We start from the raw sequence: 15,835 nt of genomic DNA on the forward strand, positions 1-15,835 counted from the left end.
GTTATTTGTAGTACTTATAATAATAACTACAATACCACTACTGCTATTACTACTTCTAAGAATATTATTATTATTATTATTATTATTATTATTATTATTATTTAATTTGTATAACATCTTTTTCCAGTAGGATTCAAAGTACTTTTACAGATTAAAAATGCACATGACACAAAACAAACAAACTAAGTATTAGCAGACTACAAAAAAAGAGTGCTAAACATTTTTTTTAAATATTTAAGTATACAGATAAGTCTTTAGTTAGAGCTGAAAAGCTAAAATGTCGAGTCCAAAGCAAATTATTCGATTTTCTAGATGCTCTTAATAGTCCTTTATATGCTAATCAAGGTATGAGATTGTGATCATAAGGAATCAATATCTGCTTTAAGTACTTTCAATCCTGGTTAAGTAGTGCTTTGAAAATCCATAACCCAGTGAAGGGTGCAGAGAATGGATGTTATATGGCAGTAACAGGCCTGGTTTGTTAACAGCATGGCTGCTCCATTCTGTAACATCTCATAGTGGTACAATTCTTTTGCTACTTGGCCCAGGTAGAGTGCATTGGAGGAGTCCAGGCGTGAGGATATAAATACATGTACTAGTGTAGGAAAATCTTTTGAGGGGATCAAGTGCCCTACTTCCAAATTCCTTGACTACCTTGCCTCCTGCCTCCCCCACTCAGACCTTCCCATACTCCCATAGGTGACTTTAATATCTATATTGATGCACTCACAGACTCCTCTGACTCTAAACTGCTTAGCCTTACATCAACACTTGGTCTAACCCAATTGACCTCCTCACCCTCCCATTGCAGTAGACATGGGAGGGTGAGGAGGTGATACTTGTGATATTTCTGATTAAACCAATTCCCCATTCCCTTACTTTGACCATCACCTTCTCTCTTTTCACTTATCCCTTTATCTCTCTCTCTCTACCTCTGCCTCTTTAGGCCAGCATCACTAAGCTTAACAATGAGACTATTAACATAATTTCCTCATCCTCCCTACTTGACTCACTTCTCTCTCTTTGTTGCCATGAACAAGCCACTTCCCTATGCTATGTCTCCCTTACTTCTGCTCTTGACTCTGTTGCTCTGGCAATCACTACTCACTCTCGCAGATCCACACCTCAACCCTGTCATCCCAAATGCACCAGATACCTGCAAAAGTGTTCACAAACTGCCAAGCAACAGTGGAGGAAATCATGCTCTAAGTCAGACTTCCATTTCAAATTATGCTTTATTTCCACAGTGCTGCCATTTCTCTCTCTAAACATTTATATTTCAAAAACTTAATCTTCTCCCAGTCCTCAAATGCCCAGTGTCCCTTTGCCACTTTCAACTCCTTCCTTTGCCCATCACCTTCTCACCTCCCCTCCTCACTCTCTGCCCTTGACTTAGCCACCTACTTTACATCTAAAATTGACTCCATATGTCAGGACATGGTATCCCACCATGCCCTCTGCACTCCACCTCCTCCTGTCCCAGACCACCCCTCCCCATCCATATCACCAACACTGACATCTTTATTTTCTGTATCTGTAGAGGTAGTCATGACCCTCATCTGGTCCTTCCCCATTGCACCTCTACCCTTAATCCTATCCCCTTCAGCCTCCTTTTCTACCTCTCTTCTGCCTGTTCCCATCTTGCTCACCTGCTCAGTCTCTCCCTCTCATCGGGCACTGTCTCTTTTGCATTCAAGCATGCACTTGTCTCCCCATTCTATAAAAATACCTACTCTTGATCCCAACACTCTTTTCAACTACTGACCCATTTCTCTTCCCCCTTTTGCCTCCAAACTCCTTAAGTGTATTATTTACAACCACCTTACCACCTTTTTTTCTTCTTTAGGTGACCTCATCAGCTCTTTTGGCCTCCAATATCATCTCTATTCTAGAACAACAGAAGAAAAAGATAAGATTTATGTCTGGTGCACTCATTGAGCCAAACCCTCCTAGTTTTCAATTGTTTCTCTGAACTGGTTTTAAAATATAAATTTTATTTCCTTAATATCTTAAAAAGGTTTTGCTTGGTTTACAATTAGGCAAAACATATATATAAAAATTAAACAAATGTGTATAGATATGTAGAAAATAATATTTTAATTAAAATACCACCTGTCATCGGTCTACTTCACGTTCTTTATTGCAATGTCATTTATTCATTGATTTATAAATGTAACTTTTAATGTATTCCCAGTGCTACTAATTCAACATTGGGTTAAGGGTATAATTCTCTATTCAGATATATGTATACCTATTATCGATGGGGGATATATAGCTTTAGGTGCTCTTCATGTGAATTCAAAAGTTTAATTTATGTGAGACATATTGGAGAACAGTTATTTTCCTCCACAATCACTGTTTATTTACTCAATTCATACAGTTTAATTTTCAAATGATACAGTCTCAGTGCTGAATGTCAATTGCTAATGTATATGTATCTATAGTGATTTTCACAGATATTAGTTGCTTTATAAAATTGATACAAATCTCCAGTGCTCTTGAGACAAATTGTATAGCAAATATGTCTCAATTTATAGACTTTGGCACAGATCATCTGTCATGCAAACCTAGTCACTGTATCTTTTGGTACATTAGTATTCCTTTGTTTTACGGGATTAGATGGTTGATTTAATTATATCCATGTTCTTAGATGTTTATTAATGCCTGAATTACAGCTGCCACTGAAGCTCCGTGTGCGCCCTGTGTTCTATCTCTTTAGTTTATCAGTATGGCCGTAATTCATAATCACACTGCCTTGATAAAGCAGCCTCTGGTGAAACGCGTGTCAGTGTTCCACGCTGCCACCAGTCTGCAGCACTATCATATACTTGAACACGTAGAACAAATGTATTGAACAATATATGCTATACTGTATCGAACCGAATGGGGTGTTGTATGTGCAGCAGGAGTGTGATTAATAGGTATACATATATCTGTATAGAGAATTATAACTCACCCTATGTTGAAATAGGAGCACTGGGAATACAGTAAAAAGTTGCTTCTATAAACCAATGAATAATTGACATTACAATAAAGAACGTGAAATAGACCAATGACAGGTGGTATTTTAAAACCACTTGAAATATTATTTTCTACATATCTAAACACACTTTTCTTTAAATTTTTTATTTTTATATATATTTCACCTAATTGTGGACTAAGCAAAACCTTTTTAAGATATTAAGGAAATAAGTTATATTTTAAAACCAGTTCAGAGAAACAATTGGAAACTAGGAGGGTTTGACTCTATGAGTGCACCAGACATAAATCTTATCTTTTTCTTCTGTTGTTCTAGTTTATGCCAATTATAAGATAATTATAAGATCATGCACTAAACAAATTAAATATTAAATATATTGATGAAGTTTTTGGGTCTTGGAGAATAAACAAAATAGCAATTCTCTGAAGTAGAGAAATAGATTTTATATATATATATATATATATATATATATAATATATATTATATTGGGGCGAGAACACATCTGTTGTTTGTTATCATCTCTATTCTGATGATACTGAAATCTACCTTTCCGCCGCTGACCTCTCTTTCTTTTCTCACTCCTTTCTCCAACTGTCTCTGTGTGGTCTCTTCCTAGATGTCCAGCACTTTCTTAGTCTAAACATGTCTAAGACTGAGCTGATCATCTTCCTACCCTCCCGCATAACCTCACTTATCACAATTTGATTATCTATTGATGGCATAACCTTCTCCTATAGCCCCCAAGTGCATTGTCTTGGAATTATCCTTGACTCCTCCCTCTCCTTCAAACCACACATTCAGTACCTTTTGCAGTCCTGCCATTTCTATCTCAAAAATATTTCCAGGTTCAAACACTTTCTCACCCAGGATGCTACTACAATTTTGATCCACTCACTGGTTGTCACCGGATTGGACTACTGTAACCTCCTCCTATCTGCCCTCCCTGACCCCCATCTCCCTCCACTCCGATTTTTCCTCATTCTGATGCTTGGCTCTTCTTCCCATCCATATGTTCTACATCTGCCTCTCTTCTCCTACAAGCCCTGCTCTGGATCTCCCTCCCTTTCAGAACCCATATCAAGCTTCTTCACACTCAAGTACAAAGCCCTTACCCAATCCTCTCCAATTTACATCACTGTACTCATTTCTCTTCACACACCTACCTGCCCACTTCACTCCAAAAATACATGCTGCCAATCCTGTCAACTGATTACTTTCTCCCACTCCTGTCTCTAAGATTTTGTCCATGCTGATCCCTACCTCTGGAATTCACCCCCTATCTTTATAATACTCTCCATCTCTCTTGCCCTGCTGTTTATTTAAGTGTCATGATTGCTAATGCAGCAATGTTTATAAACCTTATCCTATAAGGTTTTGTATTGTTTATAACTGTTTTATTGTGTGCTCATTTGCTTATGTACTTTGTAAGGCACTCCAGAACCCTTGTGATGTCATATAAATAAAGGGTAACAATAATAATAGATCAGCGCATGATGTCTACTTATTTCATCTACTGTACGTATTAAGAGAATAAGAAACAGACCACACTACACTGGACAACACTCTATCATTTAACAGTTATTAACTTAAATGTGCACATTTTAATATCACTTGTAAATATAATTATTTATCATATTATTTCATTAGGTATCCAAGTTATAAACAATGGAAGAATCAAACAAGACAATGGTCAAAGAATTTATACTGGTGGGATTTTCCGAACTCCACCAGTTTCAAATCTTACTTTTCATTGTTACACTACTGATGTATGTTACTAGTATCACTGGAAACTTTGTAGTCATTGTTCTTGTCAAGGCTGGTCCCTCACTTCATTGTCCAATGTATTATTTTATCTCTGTATTTGCAGCTACTGAAATTTTGTGTGCGTCTACCACCATTCCCTTACTTCTAGCAAATTTAATTGACAGTGGCAAGAAGATCTCTTTTATTGGATGCTTTGTACAATTGCACATCTTCAATACACTTGGGATAACAGAATGTTATTTGCTGGCAGTAATGGCTTTCGACAGAGATTTGGCAATTAATCATCCTTTAAGGTACTCGTCAATCATGAATCATTTGTTTGTTCATCTTTCAGTGGTTCTGCCTTTCATCCTCAGTTGTATCATCAATTTATTTCCCACAATCTTCACAGCTGACTTAATATTCTGTGGACCTAATGAAATAAAACACTTTATCTGTGATTTAGCTTCAGTACAGAATCTGGCTTGTTCTAATCCCATCATTAGTAAAATAGCGACCAGCGTGGCAGCTTTTTCTGCAGGTTTTACTCCTTTCATCCTTATCATAGGATTCTATCTCCACATCATTGTTACAATCACCAAAATAAAGAGCGTGGAAGGAAAATACAAAGCATTCTCCACTTGCTCTTCCCATCTAACAGTTGCCTTTCTACACTATAGTACAGTCATCACTGTCTACATAAACCCAAAGGGCAGTCAGTATGACAAGTTCCTTGCTCTTATGTACACGGTCATTGTTCCTACGTTAAACCCTTTCATTTATACTTTAAGAAACAAGGATGTCAAGGATTCTTTTTATAAGCTCATATCGCACAAATTAGAAGAATGATAATATCCAGGACACATTCATCTTCTTGAAGGCCTGATCTAGGGTTCATAGAAAAGATGCATGTCATGTTTCCATATTTGTATTTGGGGTTAGACACATCTCAAGATATGTGCAACCTAAAGTCTAGCATATAGATGCGCTCAGGGCAAAGATGTAACAATCATTATCATCATCATCATCAATAACCAAAAAATTGCAATGATACAGTATATGTAGGTGCAAAATTGACAGCTCAGAACTTAAGGATTTCAAGACATATGTAACTCAAAATGACAGCAAATATGTTTGCGGACTATTCCTGTAAGTGCCTCAAGAAAGGTGTTCCAGGTGCAAAACACATACGAAAGTCTTTGAAATAACTCTATTTGTGTACCATTTCATATACACACACACACACACACACTATATATATATATATGTAAAAGAAACAGCGGCACTCACAGGACTGTTGTAAGGAAGACTCACGACTCAAATAGGTCAAAGTTCAATGTTTCAGTCTGACGACTTTTATCAAGAACTTTGACCTATTTGAGTCGTGAGTCTTCCATACAACAGTCCTGTGAGTGCCGCTGTTTCTTTTACATATTTTTGGCTATTTTTTAACCATTGGATGGACCCCGGGCAAGTATCCAAATACTGTGGAATGCCGGGATTTTTTGTATTATATATATATATATATATATATATACACACACACAGACTGTATAATTGATGCAAATGCAAGTCTGTTTAGAAACAATAAACATTATAGTTCCCAAACCATTGTATAATTTATTTATGAAATAAGAACTTTTTTTAAAAGCTTGAGAGAGATATAAACCTGACCTGAATTCACAAAATGAGTTATACTTTTGAATTCACAATGTACTAATTATAAAAGATAACATAACAAACCTTAACCTCAAAAATGATGCAGACCACTGTTATTTAAATAATGAAAGATCTCTGTGTATAGTCTATTTACATGATGCATTGTAGCTGGAGATAGTAGGGGCACATGTACACATATAGTACAGTATATATTTATTTATTTCAAAGTGCCTTGAAACAAAATTTAACATTTGTGTAATATTATTAGTAGAACTGTGCAGCTAATTTTTCCTGAAAACTGAACACACACAAACTTTGGGGTTTTGTTTCGAATAGAGTACCAGCTTGGATCACTTTTGGGAATCCGTATAGAAAAGAGTACTAACTTGGGTCTGCTGTAAACTCTAAACTCGGATTTAAAAACAGAATCTTGTTTTTGGATTGCAAGTAAACCGGTCCAAATTACATAAATATAGCTGTTTTTAATCAATTTTAAAGTAATCCAAAACCAAATCCGAACCAAAACATTTGAGGGTGGTTTTCACAATTCCAGAACACAGTGGTCTACACACATCTTTAATTATTAATACATTGTTCAATTGGCATTATATAAAAATGAACTAACGTGTCCTCTTACTAAGTAGCAACTTTTCTATCTTATATTTGGAAATTTTTCAAAATTGCTTTACTGATCATTTACCTCATTGATTTTTTGGGTGCAGAATTTCGCATATTTCTGAAACATTTTATGTTATGCAGAATTGACTCTATAATAGTTGTTCACCATGCAATTCCCTTAACATTTTCATTCACTGTGTAAAAAACAAATATATATTTTTTTTTAATAGCAGGTGTCTTCCCACTACAAAAAAAAATGGAAATTGAATCAATGCTAGATATCCTTGGCTTGATTCCTCTATAATGGAGAGAATGTGTATGGGGTCATCCTGATATAGTGAAACTAGGGTAAAAGAGGAAAGTTATGGTCTTTAATGATGCACAAAATTTACAAAAATAGATAAAATATAACCTTTCATAATTTGGTTTAAAATGTTCATTAGAACTACTCTAGTTAAGTAAGGACAAACAAAGTAAAAAAAAGAGAACAAAAATTGTTATCTGTGAATAGAATGAAAAGAAGTGATTACAAAAAATAAATACAAGTATACCACAAGGTTTATTTCAATCAATAGTATACTTTATTACACAGTGAGCAAGGGTGAACAAAGTGAGTTTAACTGAGCATCTCCACAAATGATGATGGCTTTTTCAGTTAATCGAGAATCTACTAGGGAACAACATAATTTGAAAGAGGTAAAGTACCCTAATTTTCAAAGCTGCAGATTATCTGTGGTTATGTACACAGGATTTAAAACAAAATTAAGTTCAAAACACCCCTGGTCTTGTACTTAATGGTATTGCTGTTTTTATTTTTGGGGGCAAAAATGTTGACAATCGACACCTTCAAAATGCCACTGCTTTTTATATAAAGTCCTTGTCTTAGTGTGCTGTCTACCTATAAAACACAATAATACCTCATTTGTGAAAAGCCTCTTCTTCTTGGAGTTAAAGTACTGAGAATTGGTAAGCATATATTGAGCTTTAATGGAAAAGCAGCTGCTATAAAAGAAGACCTCTATTATTTCTTCACTTCAGTATTCGTCAAAGCACACACACACATAGACACACAAACACACACATGCAGAGTGCAGACAGATAAAAACAGACATGCAGATTTTAGTTCTATGTACAGGACATACTGGGGAGATGACTATGTAATGATGACATCAGTGGCTATAGAAATGCAGCCATTTTCATGTGGTACATACACTATCTATTTCCTAAAATTGTTAATTAAAGTAATTGGATAAACTACAGGAAAAGAATAATAAGTTGTAAGTACTGTATATAAAAAATTAAGTGTATACTGAAACTTTTTGTTATAACACTTTGTTATAGTACGGGGGGCACAGAAGTGTTGCAGGACTTTAGTCTATATGCCCAGGAGTCTTGGAAATCTCCCAGTACTTTAGGTATCTATATTTGGCAGACTGGTGTATGGTACACAGCCACCGTACACAAGCTTGTGTTAGATATACCATATATAGTGAGTACACTATGTGTACAGTGAGTATGTTGACCTCACAATACAGGCACTGTGATCCAACATGGGTTTAGTGGTCTATTCAGCCAAAAAGCAGCATACTTAAAGTTATAACACCAGCATGGGTAAAACACTACAATGAGCATTAAACCCATGCTGGGATCCTGTTAGTGGCATTGTGAGGGTGACCTGCTCATTGTACACATAGAGTAGTCATTATACACATGTGTTGAGACACAAGCCAGGTATTTTAGTAATTCATTTATATTCATTATTAAGATGTTATGTAAATGTGAATTTGATTTTCATGTTGAGGGTTATAATTTGTAAATAAAGCTGGAAAAAACTTATATATAATGTATTTTATTTTCCTGGGTGTTTGTGACAAAATATATGCATTTTGTCAAGATATGATGTCTTTCTATAGGCACTGTATATGTATGTGTCTGTTTCTTTTCTCCTCCTACATGCGTGTGACAGAGTCTATCACATGCAAAGTACAGATACAGTAGACCTGAAATACAGCAAAATAAAGGAGTGAGGAGTATATATTAGCTGAATGTCAAATATAAAGATGATCAGTCCGGTTTTGCTGAAAACAAAACACACCCAAACTTTGGAGTTCACAGTAGAACCAAATCCCGTTCTGGTCTTCTCACCAAGTTTGGAACTCAAATCTAAAAACCGGATCTTAAATATTTTGGATTACATGTAAGTTCCTCCCTTGTGATTTCATATGCTGTGAGGTGGTTAAAATTGACTGAAAATGACTGGAAATTAATGTTATTGATGTTATTAATACTATAGGAACAAAAAAAGGCCAAGGTTTCATGATTGTAGCTGTTTTTATCAATATGTAAAGAAATCCAAAAGGGAAACCAAGCCAAAACAATTAAAGAGTTTTTTTTAAACCATAACCAAAACACTTGGCTCCACAAACCTCTAGTCAAAAATCTCAGTTATGCAAAGACAAACCAAATAAGTATTAAAAAAAGGCAACATAGAATATCTAACATCATATTAAAGTAATAGAACTTATTTGTTTGCACTTAGTAAAAAGCATTTCTTAATACATGAAATTGTAATATGACCTATGTAAATAACCTGATATTAAAATAATTTATATGCTCAAATTTCCTATTGTAATGAAACCTTTTATACAAATAAAAAAAAATGAAAGAACGTGCTCGGATTAAGTGTAAACTAATATTATATACTCCATATAACTTGGATGTTGTGAATTACAACTGAACTTCAGTATTTAGCACCATAACTAGCACTCTGGCGCCTAAAGCAGGCCATGCCCCCTACATGTGATGTAATGTGGATGGGGCGGGGCAACAATCACCGGTGATTACAGCAATGCCCGGAGCATTTTTAGGATGATATGGTGATTAGCAAGGTAGCGAGTAAGCCAAATACAGGTGCCACAGGGCAGCAAATGTACAGGCCTCTCGAGCAATGGCATCACTTTCACCGCCCATTACAACCCTGGATGTGCCAATTGCCAAATGCTGCTACTATAGAGGTGTCTGATAATGCTGCTGTGTAACTTCAGTTTGCTGCTATAAAGCATCCATATTCAGCAATTTAAGCACTTGCACGCCAATACCAATGATAGAAAGATTTCCTAAATACAAGTACATTAGGGACAGATCACACATATTTACTTACTAGTGTGAAGTAGGGGATTCCATTAACCCCTTTAAAATATAACTCATTGGTGTCTGATTTCTATGTAATGTCAGCTTTATATATACTATATTATATACTTATAAAACACAGGAAGAATTTGATAGAGATTAAATATTAAACAATATTGATCCAATTGAAATATACTTTTGGTAAAATACTGTATTGCATATTTTACAGTAATGTTTTGCATGCACATTGCCAGTTGGCTCCATTTCTTGGAATCTTGTTTACTGGTTATTATATACAGTAATATGTGTGATATTACATTGGAATGTCACCAAAGCAGTGGGACAGTTCATTTCCATTAAACAATAGGCATTATGTTTATTATTGTGACACATCTCCAAATATGAAGGTATGAATTTTAATGTGAATGACCATCTAAAATAACACTATCATTAGTTATGGTTAAATAGATTTTATTTATTTATTTATTTAACAGTTTTATCTGTTAGTGAATGATAAATATATATACACTAAGGGTCTTATTAATCATCAATTAATCTGCTGTAACTTTCATAGAGAGCCCCATGTAGCAATTTTTGGTGATGAGGGACATTATTTTCCCCCACTGACACATTAGTTGATCTCTAATTATCCTGCCTAGAAAGTATAAGTATGTCTGCATGAGTTATCCAGACCTTCTACCAGCAATCCAATCTGCAATCACCATTCTGCAAGTAAGTACGGCAACTGTCACTAAATCACATCACCGATATCCAGGTATAAGAGGACTATTCAGTCAAACACATTATTAGGGATCTACAGAAAACTACCTTAGTCCATGAAATCATTGGTAACTACACGACAATGCTTTGTATATTCCAGGTATAGGGCTAAATGTAATAGCCTGTGATCTTCAGCCGCTGCATGTATTTTTGCGAGTCTCCCTGTATTTTTAAAGCAGCAATCATTTCAAAGGCTAAATTAAGCTGGTTTAGCCTTTAAAGTGATTGCCACTTTAAAAATATGGCAAACATACTTGGCTCACTTTATTTGGTAATGATGTATTATGAATCTACATTTGCTGGAATAGTTTTCCAAGTGTCTAAGGCTCTTTTATATAAACATTATTTTCTAACAATGATAATTAACGTTAGTTAAAAAGTAATGTTGATTAAAATCCAATAAAAATATATTGCACAAAACAAAATTAAGGACATTGAGAAATCTTTAGAGTGTGACCTCATTGAAAAATTTAACTCTGTTTTCCCTTCATGATTCTTGTTTAATTATGTACCCCCTTCTCTCTCCTCTAATCTCAAGCTTATAACTCAGTAAACTTTTTAGGCAGCATTTTTACAACATCCAAATGGGAAGAATTAAATTTTAAAGGTGATGATTTCTTCCTCTGAAAATATAGATTTAGTAGTTTCTACCTTCTTTGTAGATACTGTATAACAATAAATCAAAGTAAGAAATGTAATTTGTAGCATATCCTATTTACATGCAATTAGAAATGTTAATTAAAATTAACATTTTTGAGTTGCTGTTTTCTTTGCTGTGAAAATCTAAATTGGTAGTTTCTACGGTGTTTGTAAATATAATAATGAATATTCAAATCTGGTTTTTACAGCGTACTTGATTTGCAGACAAAAATTTATGCTAGTTTTTGTAAGATCTATGAAACATATTCAATTTCTGCCCAGACTAAGTGGGACATCAATGTAAACCCCTCACTTCCTGCTCACCTGCAGTTATTATTACTGGAACTCTACTCCTGTTAATCATTTCATTTCATTTATTTCAGAAAAGTTGTTTTAGGGCTTGGTGCAACACAATAGAAAACATTTGCAGGAAATCAGAGTAACAGGTGGCAGAAATACTGTAACTAAGAATATATAAATAATATAATTAACAAAAAACCAACCCTGATAATCAAGACAATAATAAAATAAACTAGTGAAAAGATAAAGATGAGAATAAAAAAAGGAACCAATCCCTTTGGTCGAGCCAAACAGTTTTCATAATTATTGTAAAATAAAATCACAAAATGACACAAACATCCAATGTGTCAATCATGTCTTACACATACAGTAAGTGCTTAGAAAAAGAATATGGCCACTTTTAGACAGGGAACTCTATTAAAGAAGACAAGAGCTGTACCTGGAAGGTACATCATGCATAGTAAGCTGTGAAGTGGTTGAAACTGTGCATCTTTTACATTAAGTCTAACCTACTCCAGCTAACTTCAAACTTCATTTTCTATTAACTTTTTTGCAACCGTTATCTATGTCAATGTAGAATTAGGCTGAACACCGCTTTGTAATGGGGTCACAAGGGAGATACATTGTTTACTGTGGGTTTAATACATGCAATTGCACTAAAGTAGATATAGTTTTAATAGAGCCTTCCAATATAAAGCCACACACTTTCTGGTAAACTGACTGAGGTTTTTATTTCTTCATATCCTATTTTGCGACTGTTTCCTTCACAGCTTGATTATGCTTAAAATATATATATATGTATATCATGCTATAATACATTTTGACAGCAGTTACTCATGATTATTTTGTACTGACTTCTAGTTTTACATTCAGTAAAGTAGTAATAATCTATATAAATTATTATATAGTTTAAATGTCCATTTCACATATAGGGGTATATTTACTCAAATGTGGCTTTCAAGAAGTTGAGATGTTTGCCATAGTAACCAATTCCTTTTACAAAAAGGTTTGCGATAAGCCAAGGGAGCTATAAATACTTCTGAATATTTATGTTTATCATGAACTGGTTGATATTCATGTACTGTAGACTCTTATGATTATTTTGTACTGACATCTAGTTTTACATTCAGTAAAGTAGTAATAATCTATATATTCTAATTTATAATGATTTGCATAATAATCAGCTATGGCATGTCTTGAGATCGACATGAGCAGTGGAAGTGCCCGCCCTCGTTAAGGGCTCACACTGCAGTGGACAAAGAAAAGGGAGTCAGAATTATGGAAAATTGCAATCAGGGTAATTGTACGGGCAAGAAACAAGGGAAAGGGAATTTGCCTGGCTCAATATAAAAATTCTGGTCCTTGCGCTAAAATCACAAGTAGAAAATACACTTTTGAGCTGCTAGTCCAATTAGCCAGTAATACTTGGCTCAAATAGGCAACCACACAAAAAACTAAAAAGTAGGACTGCGCTATAGTTATCTGGTAATAAACACCTGCATATCGTTTGTTTGAATAAAAGACTTCAGGGCTTATCAAAAACTAATTATACAGATTTATTCACAACCTATGATATACATAAGTAAAAACACATGAAAACAAAAAAACAAAAAACAAAAACCACATATTCGATATGTTTAAAAATGGCACTAGTAGCTTGTTCTTTTAAATCGCTTGTGACTTGCTTGTTTAAGTCTCCATAGACACCTTTGTAACCACATATAATATCCAAATGATAAAAGGAGATGTGGTCTCCTAGTGTAGGAAAAATACTTTGGCTGTATAAGTTCTCAATCGTCCACAGATGGCAAAGTGAAGATATAACCTTTTCATATGCTTATGCTGATAATAGCAACACTATTGGGATCTCACCATACAAATCCAGAGTATATTGATATAACCACAATGCTGTCTGCTTATAATTGTGGTCTATCTTAGAAGACCTCAGCATGATTGAATTAGGTGGCCGCTCTCCTGCAAGGTGCTCTTTTAATGTGCGATTAGTCTCTGTAAATGGTGATGAAGAATTCTTCCAGCCAAATGTAATGGTTGCATATGCTGGTCCATGCATGTATATGGTCGGTGCAAATGCAGTCACAAGCGAATCTGCCCCCTCTGTCAAAATGTTTCGCACCTCCAGGGAGCTTTTTTAAGACAGGGGTAATGTGTAAAAGTGTCTCCTTATATTTGGAGTTGGTAATCCTTTCATCTGCAGCATGTGTGTGCCTTAATCATTTGATTATTGCACTAGTGTGTTAGTTTCATTTCATGCAGTTAAAACATCACATAGAGAAGCCTTGAACTTTAACAAAATACAATATTTAAATATATACCATTACATTACAATTAAGTATACCTTTTCATCTCTTGCCTTTTTGTTTATTAGTTTCATTCTAAATTATCATACACAACATATATAGCTAAATAAATAAAGTAACAAAAACTAATATATATATATATATACATACACATAATTTCTATACATCTCGAATAATGTATCAGAAATAATAAAATAAAAATAATGTTGTTAAAATAAAAATAATAATAAACATACTAATATAAATAAATATAAACATACAATAAATGATTAATTGATCTTTATAAATATACATATGTATGCTTACACATATATCTCCACTAGACTCTTGGTTAGATCTTTTACACTTTTAACTTCAGTCTCCCATACTCTTCTCATCCCAAGCATATCCTGCTTAGTTTCATTTGTAGACTTTCATATCACAATTATTGCAAATACTATGTGGATATCACAATATCATATTCTTAACTTTGTCTAGAAGAATGTTACTAGTATATTTGTATATTTTATATAATTGATATATCTTTTTAACAGTAAATTATAAATATACTGATAAACTAATTGATCCTCTGTGACTAAATTAGTCCCCTGGTATATAGACATATGCATATGAGGGAAAGTGTATCCACTCTACTAAATATCTTGTACCCTTCAATCCTCTGGATTCATTACCATATCGACAAAAAATCATAAATTCAAAACACATGCTAATTGTCAAACCCCACATTAAAGTGGGTCTTATAATTCTCACTATGGAAACAACCAAGAGATAGGTCATCAAAGTTGCAGAGACCGACGTCTCTTGCATACATGGCAACCTAAGTACCCAAATCAATGAACTAGTGATACTCAAGACCTATGGCACTTATATCGCCAAGACCGACGTGATGCGCCATGACCATATCTTCTTTTATCATTTGAAAATTATATGTGGTTACAAAGGTGTCTATGGAGACTTAAACAAGCAAGTCACAAGCAATTTAAAAGAACAAGCTACTAGTGCCATTTTTAAACATATTGAATATGTGGTTTTTGTTTTTATGTGTTTTTAATTATGTATATCATAGGTTGTGAATAAATCTGTATAATTAGCTTTTGAGAAGCCTCAAAGTCTTTTATTCAAACAAACAATATGCATGTGTTTATTACCAGATAACTATAGCACAGTCCTACTTTTTAGTTTTTGTGTGGCCCAATATAATAGTGCAAAATAATGTTATAATGGTATTAGACAATAAATTAGACAAAAATGACTAGATTTACATGCTTGCATTAAAATATTTTGACTGTCGACAGCATACGAGTAACTGTCAACTTTTTCCTATACCCTATAAGCTTGGTAGTGACCTACAGTGAAAGTTTTTTTTAAGGGGACCCCCTGATATAACTGTCCTAAGGTATCTTACTATGAGATAGTATACTAAAATTCTGGATCACTCTGGGAACCCACTTTGTCTTCAATTGAACAGTTATTACACATATTTCAGTCCTATTTGCCTATACAAGCCTATATACATGGAAGAATAGGCTCAATTCTACACTATGGGCTGGGCCTAATACAGAGTTAAAAGCAGGTCCAGTTAGTGGGTGCAGTTTTTCACCTTGGCAAAACCATGTTGTGCTGCAGGGGGGACAAATGTAAATGTGTAGATTAGGGATGTGCAGGCTCG

The 15,835-nt window shown here is 34.4% G+C and overlaps 1 protein-coding gene across 1 annotated transcript; it reads left to right on the forward strand.

The window, feature by feature from the left end:
* Window positions 1–4,744: 4,744 nt before the first annotated feature.
* On the forward strand, window positions 4,745–5,572 carry LOC148481266 (olfactory receptor 1M1-like). The gene has a single exon (XM_088453723.1). It carries the CDS (start codon window positions 4,745–4,747, stop codon window positions 5,570–5,572), a length of 828 nt encoding a protein of 275 aa, XP_088309849.1.
* Window positions 5,573–15,835: the final 10,263 nt, after the last annotated feature.

The sequence above is a fragment of the Taudactylus pleione genome, unplaced genomic scaffold (assembly GCF_031769625.1).
Source record: "Taudactylus pleione unplaced genomic scaffold, aTauple2 ptg000587l, whole genome shotgun sequence".
NCBI classification, from domain to species: domain Eukaryota; kingdom Metazoa; phylum Chordata; class Amphibia; order Anura; family Myobatrachidae; genus Taudactylus; species Taudactylus pleione.

Bases quoted from the DNA above. Each gene is read 5' to 3' on its own strand.
- LOC148481266 (XM_088453723.1), top strand. From the start codon at position 4,745: ATGTATGTTACTAGTATCACTGGAAACTTTGTAGTCATTGTTCTTGTC.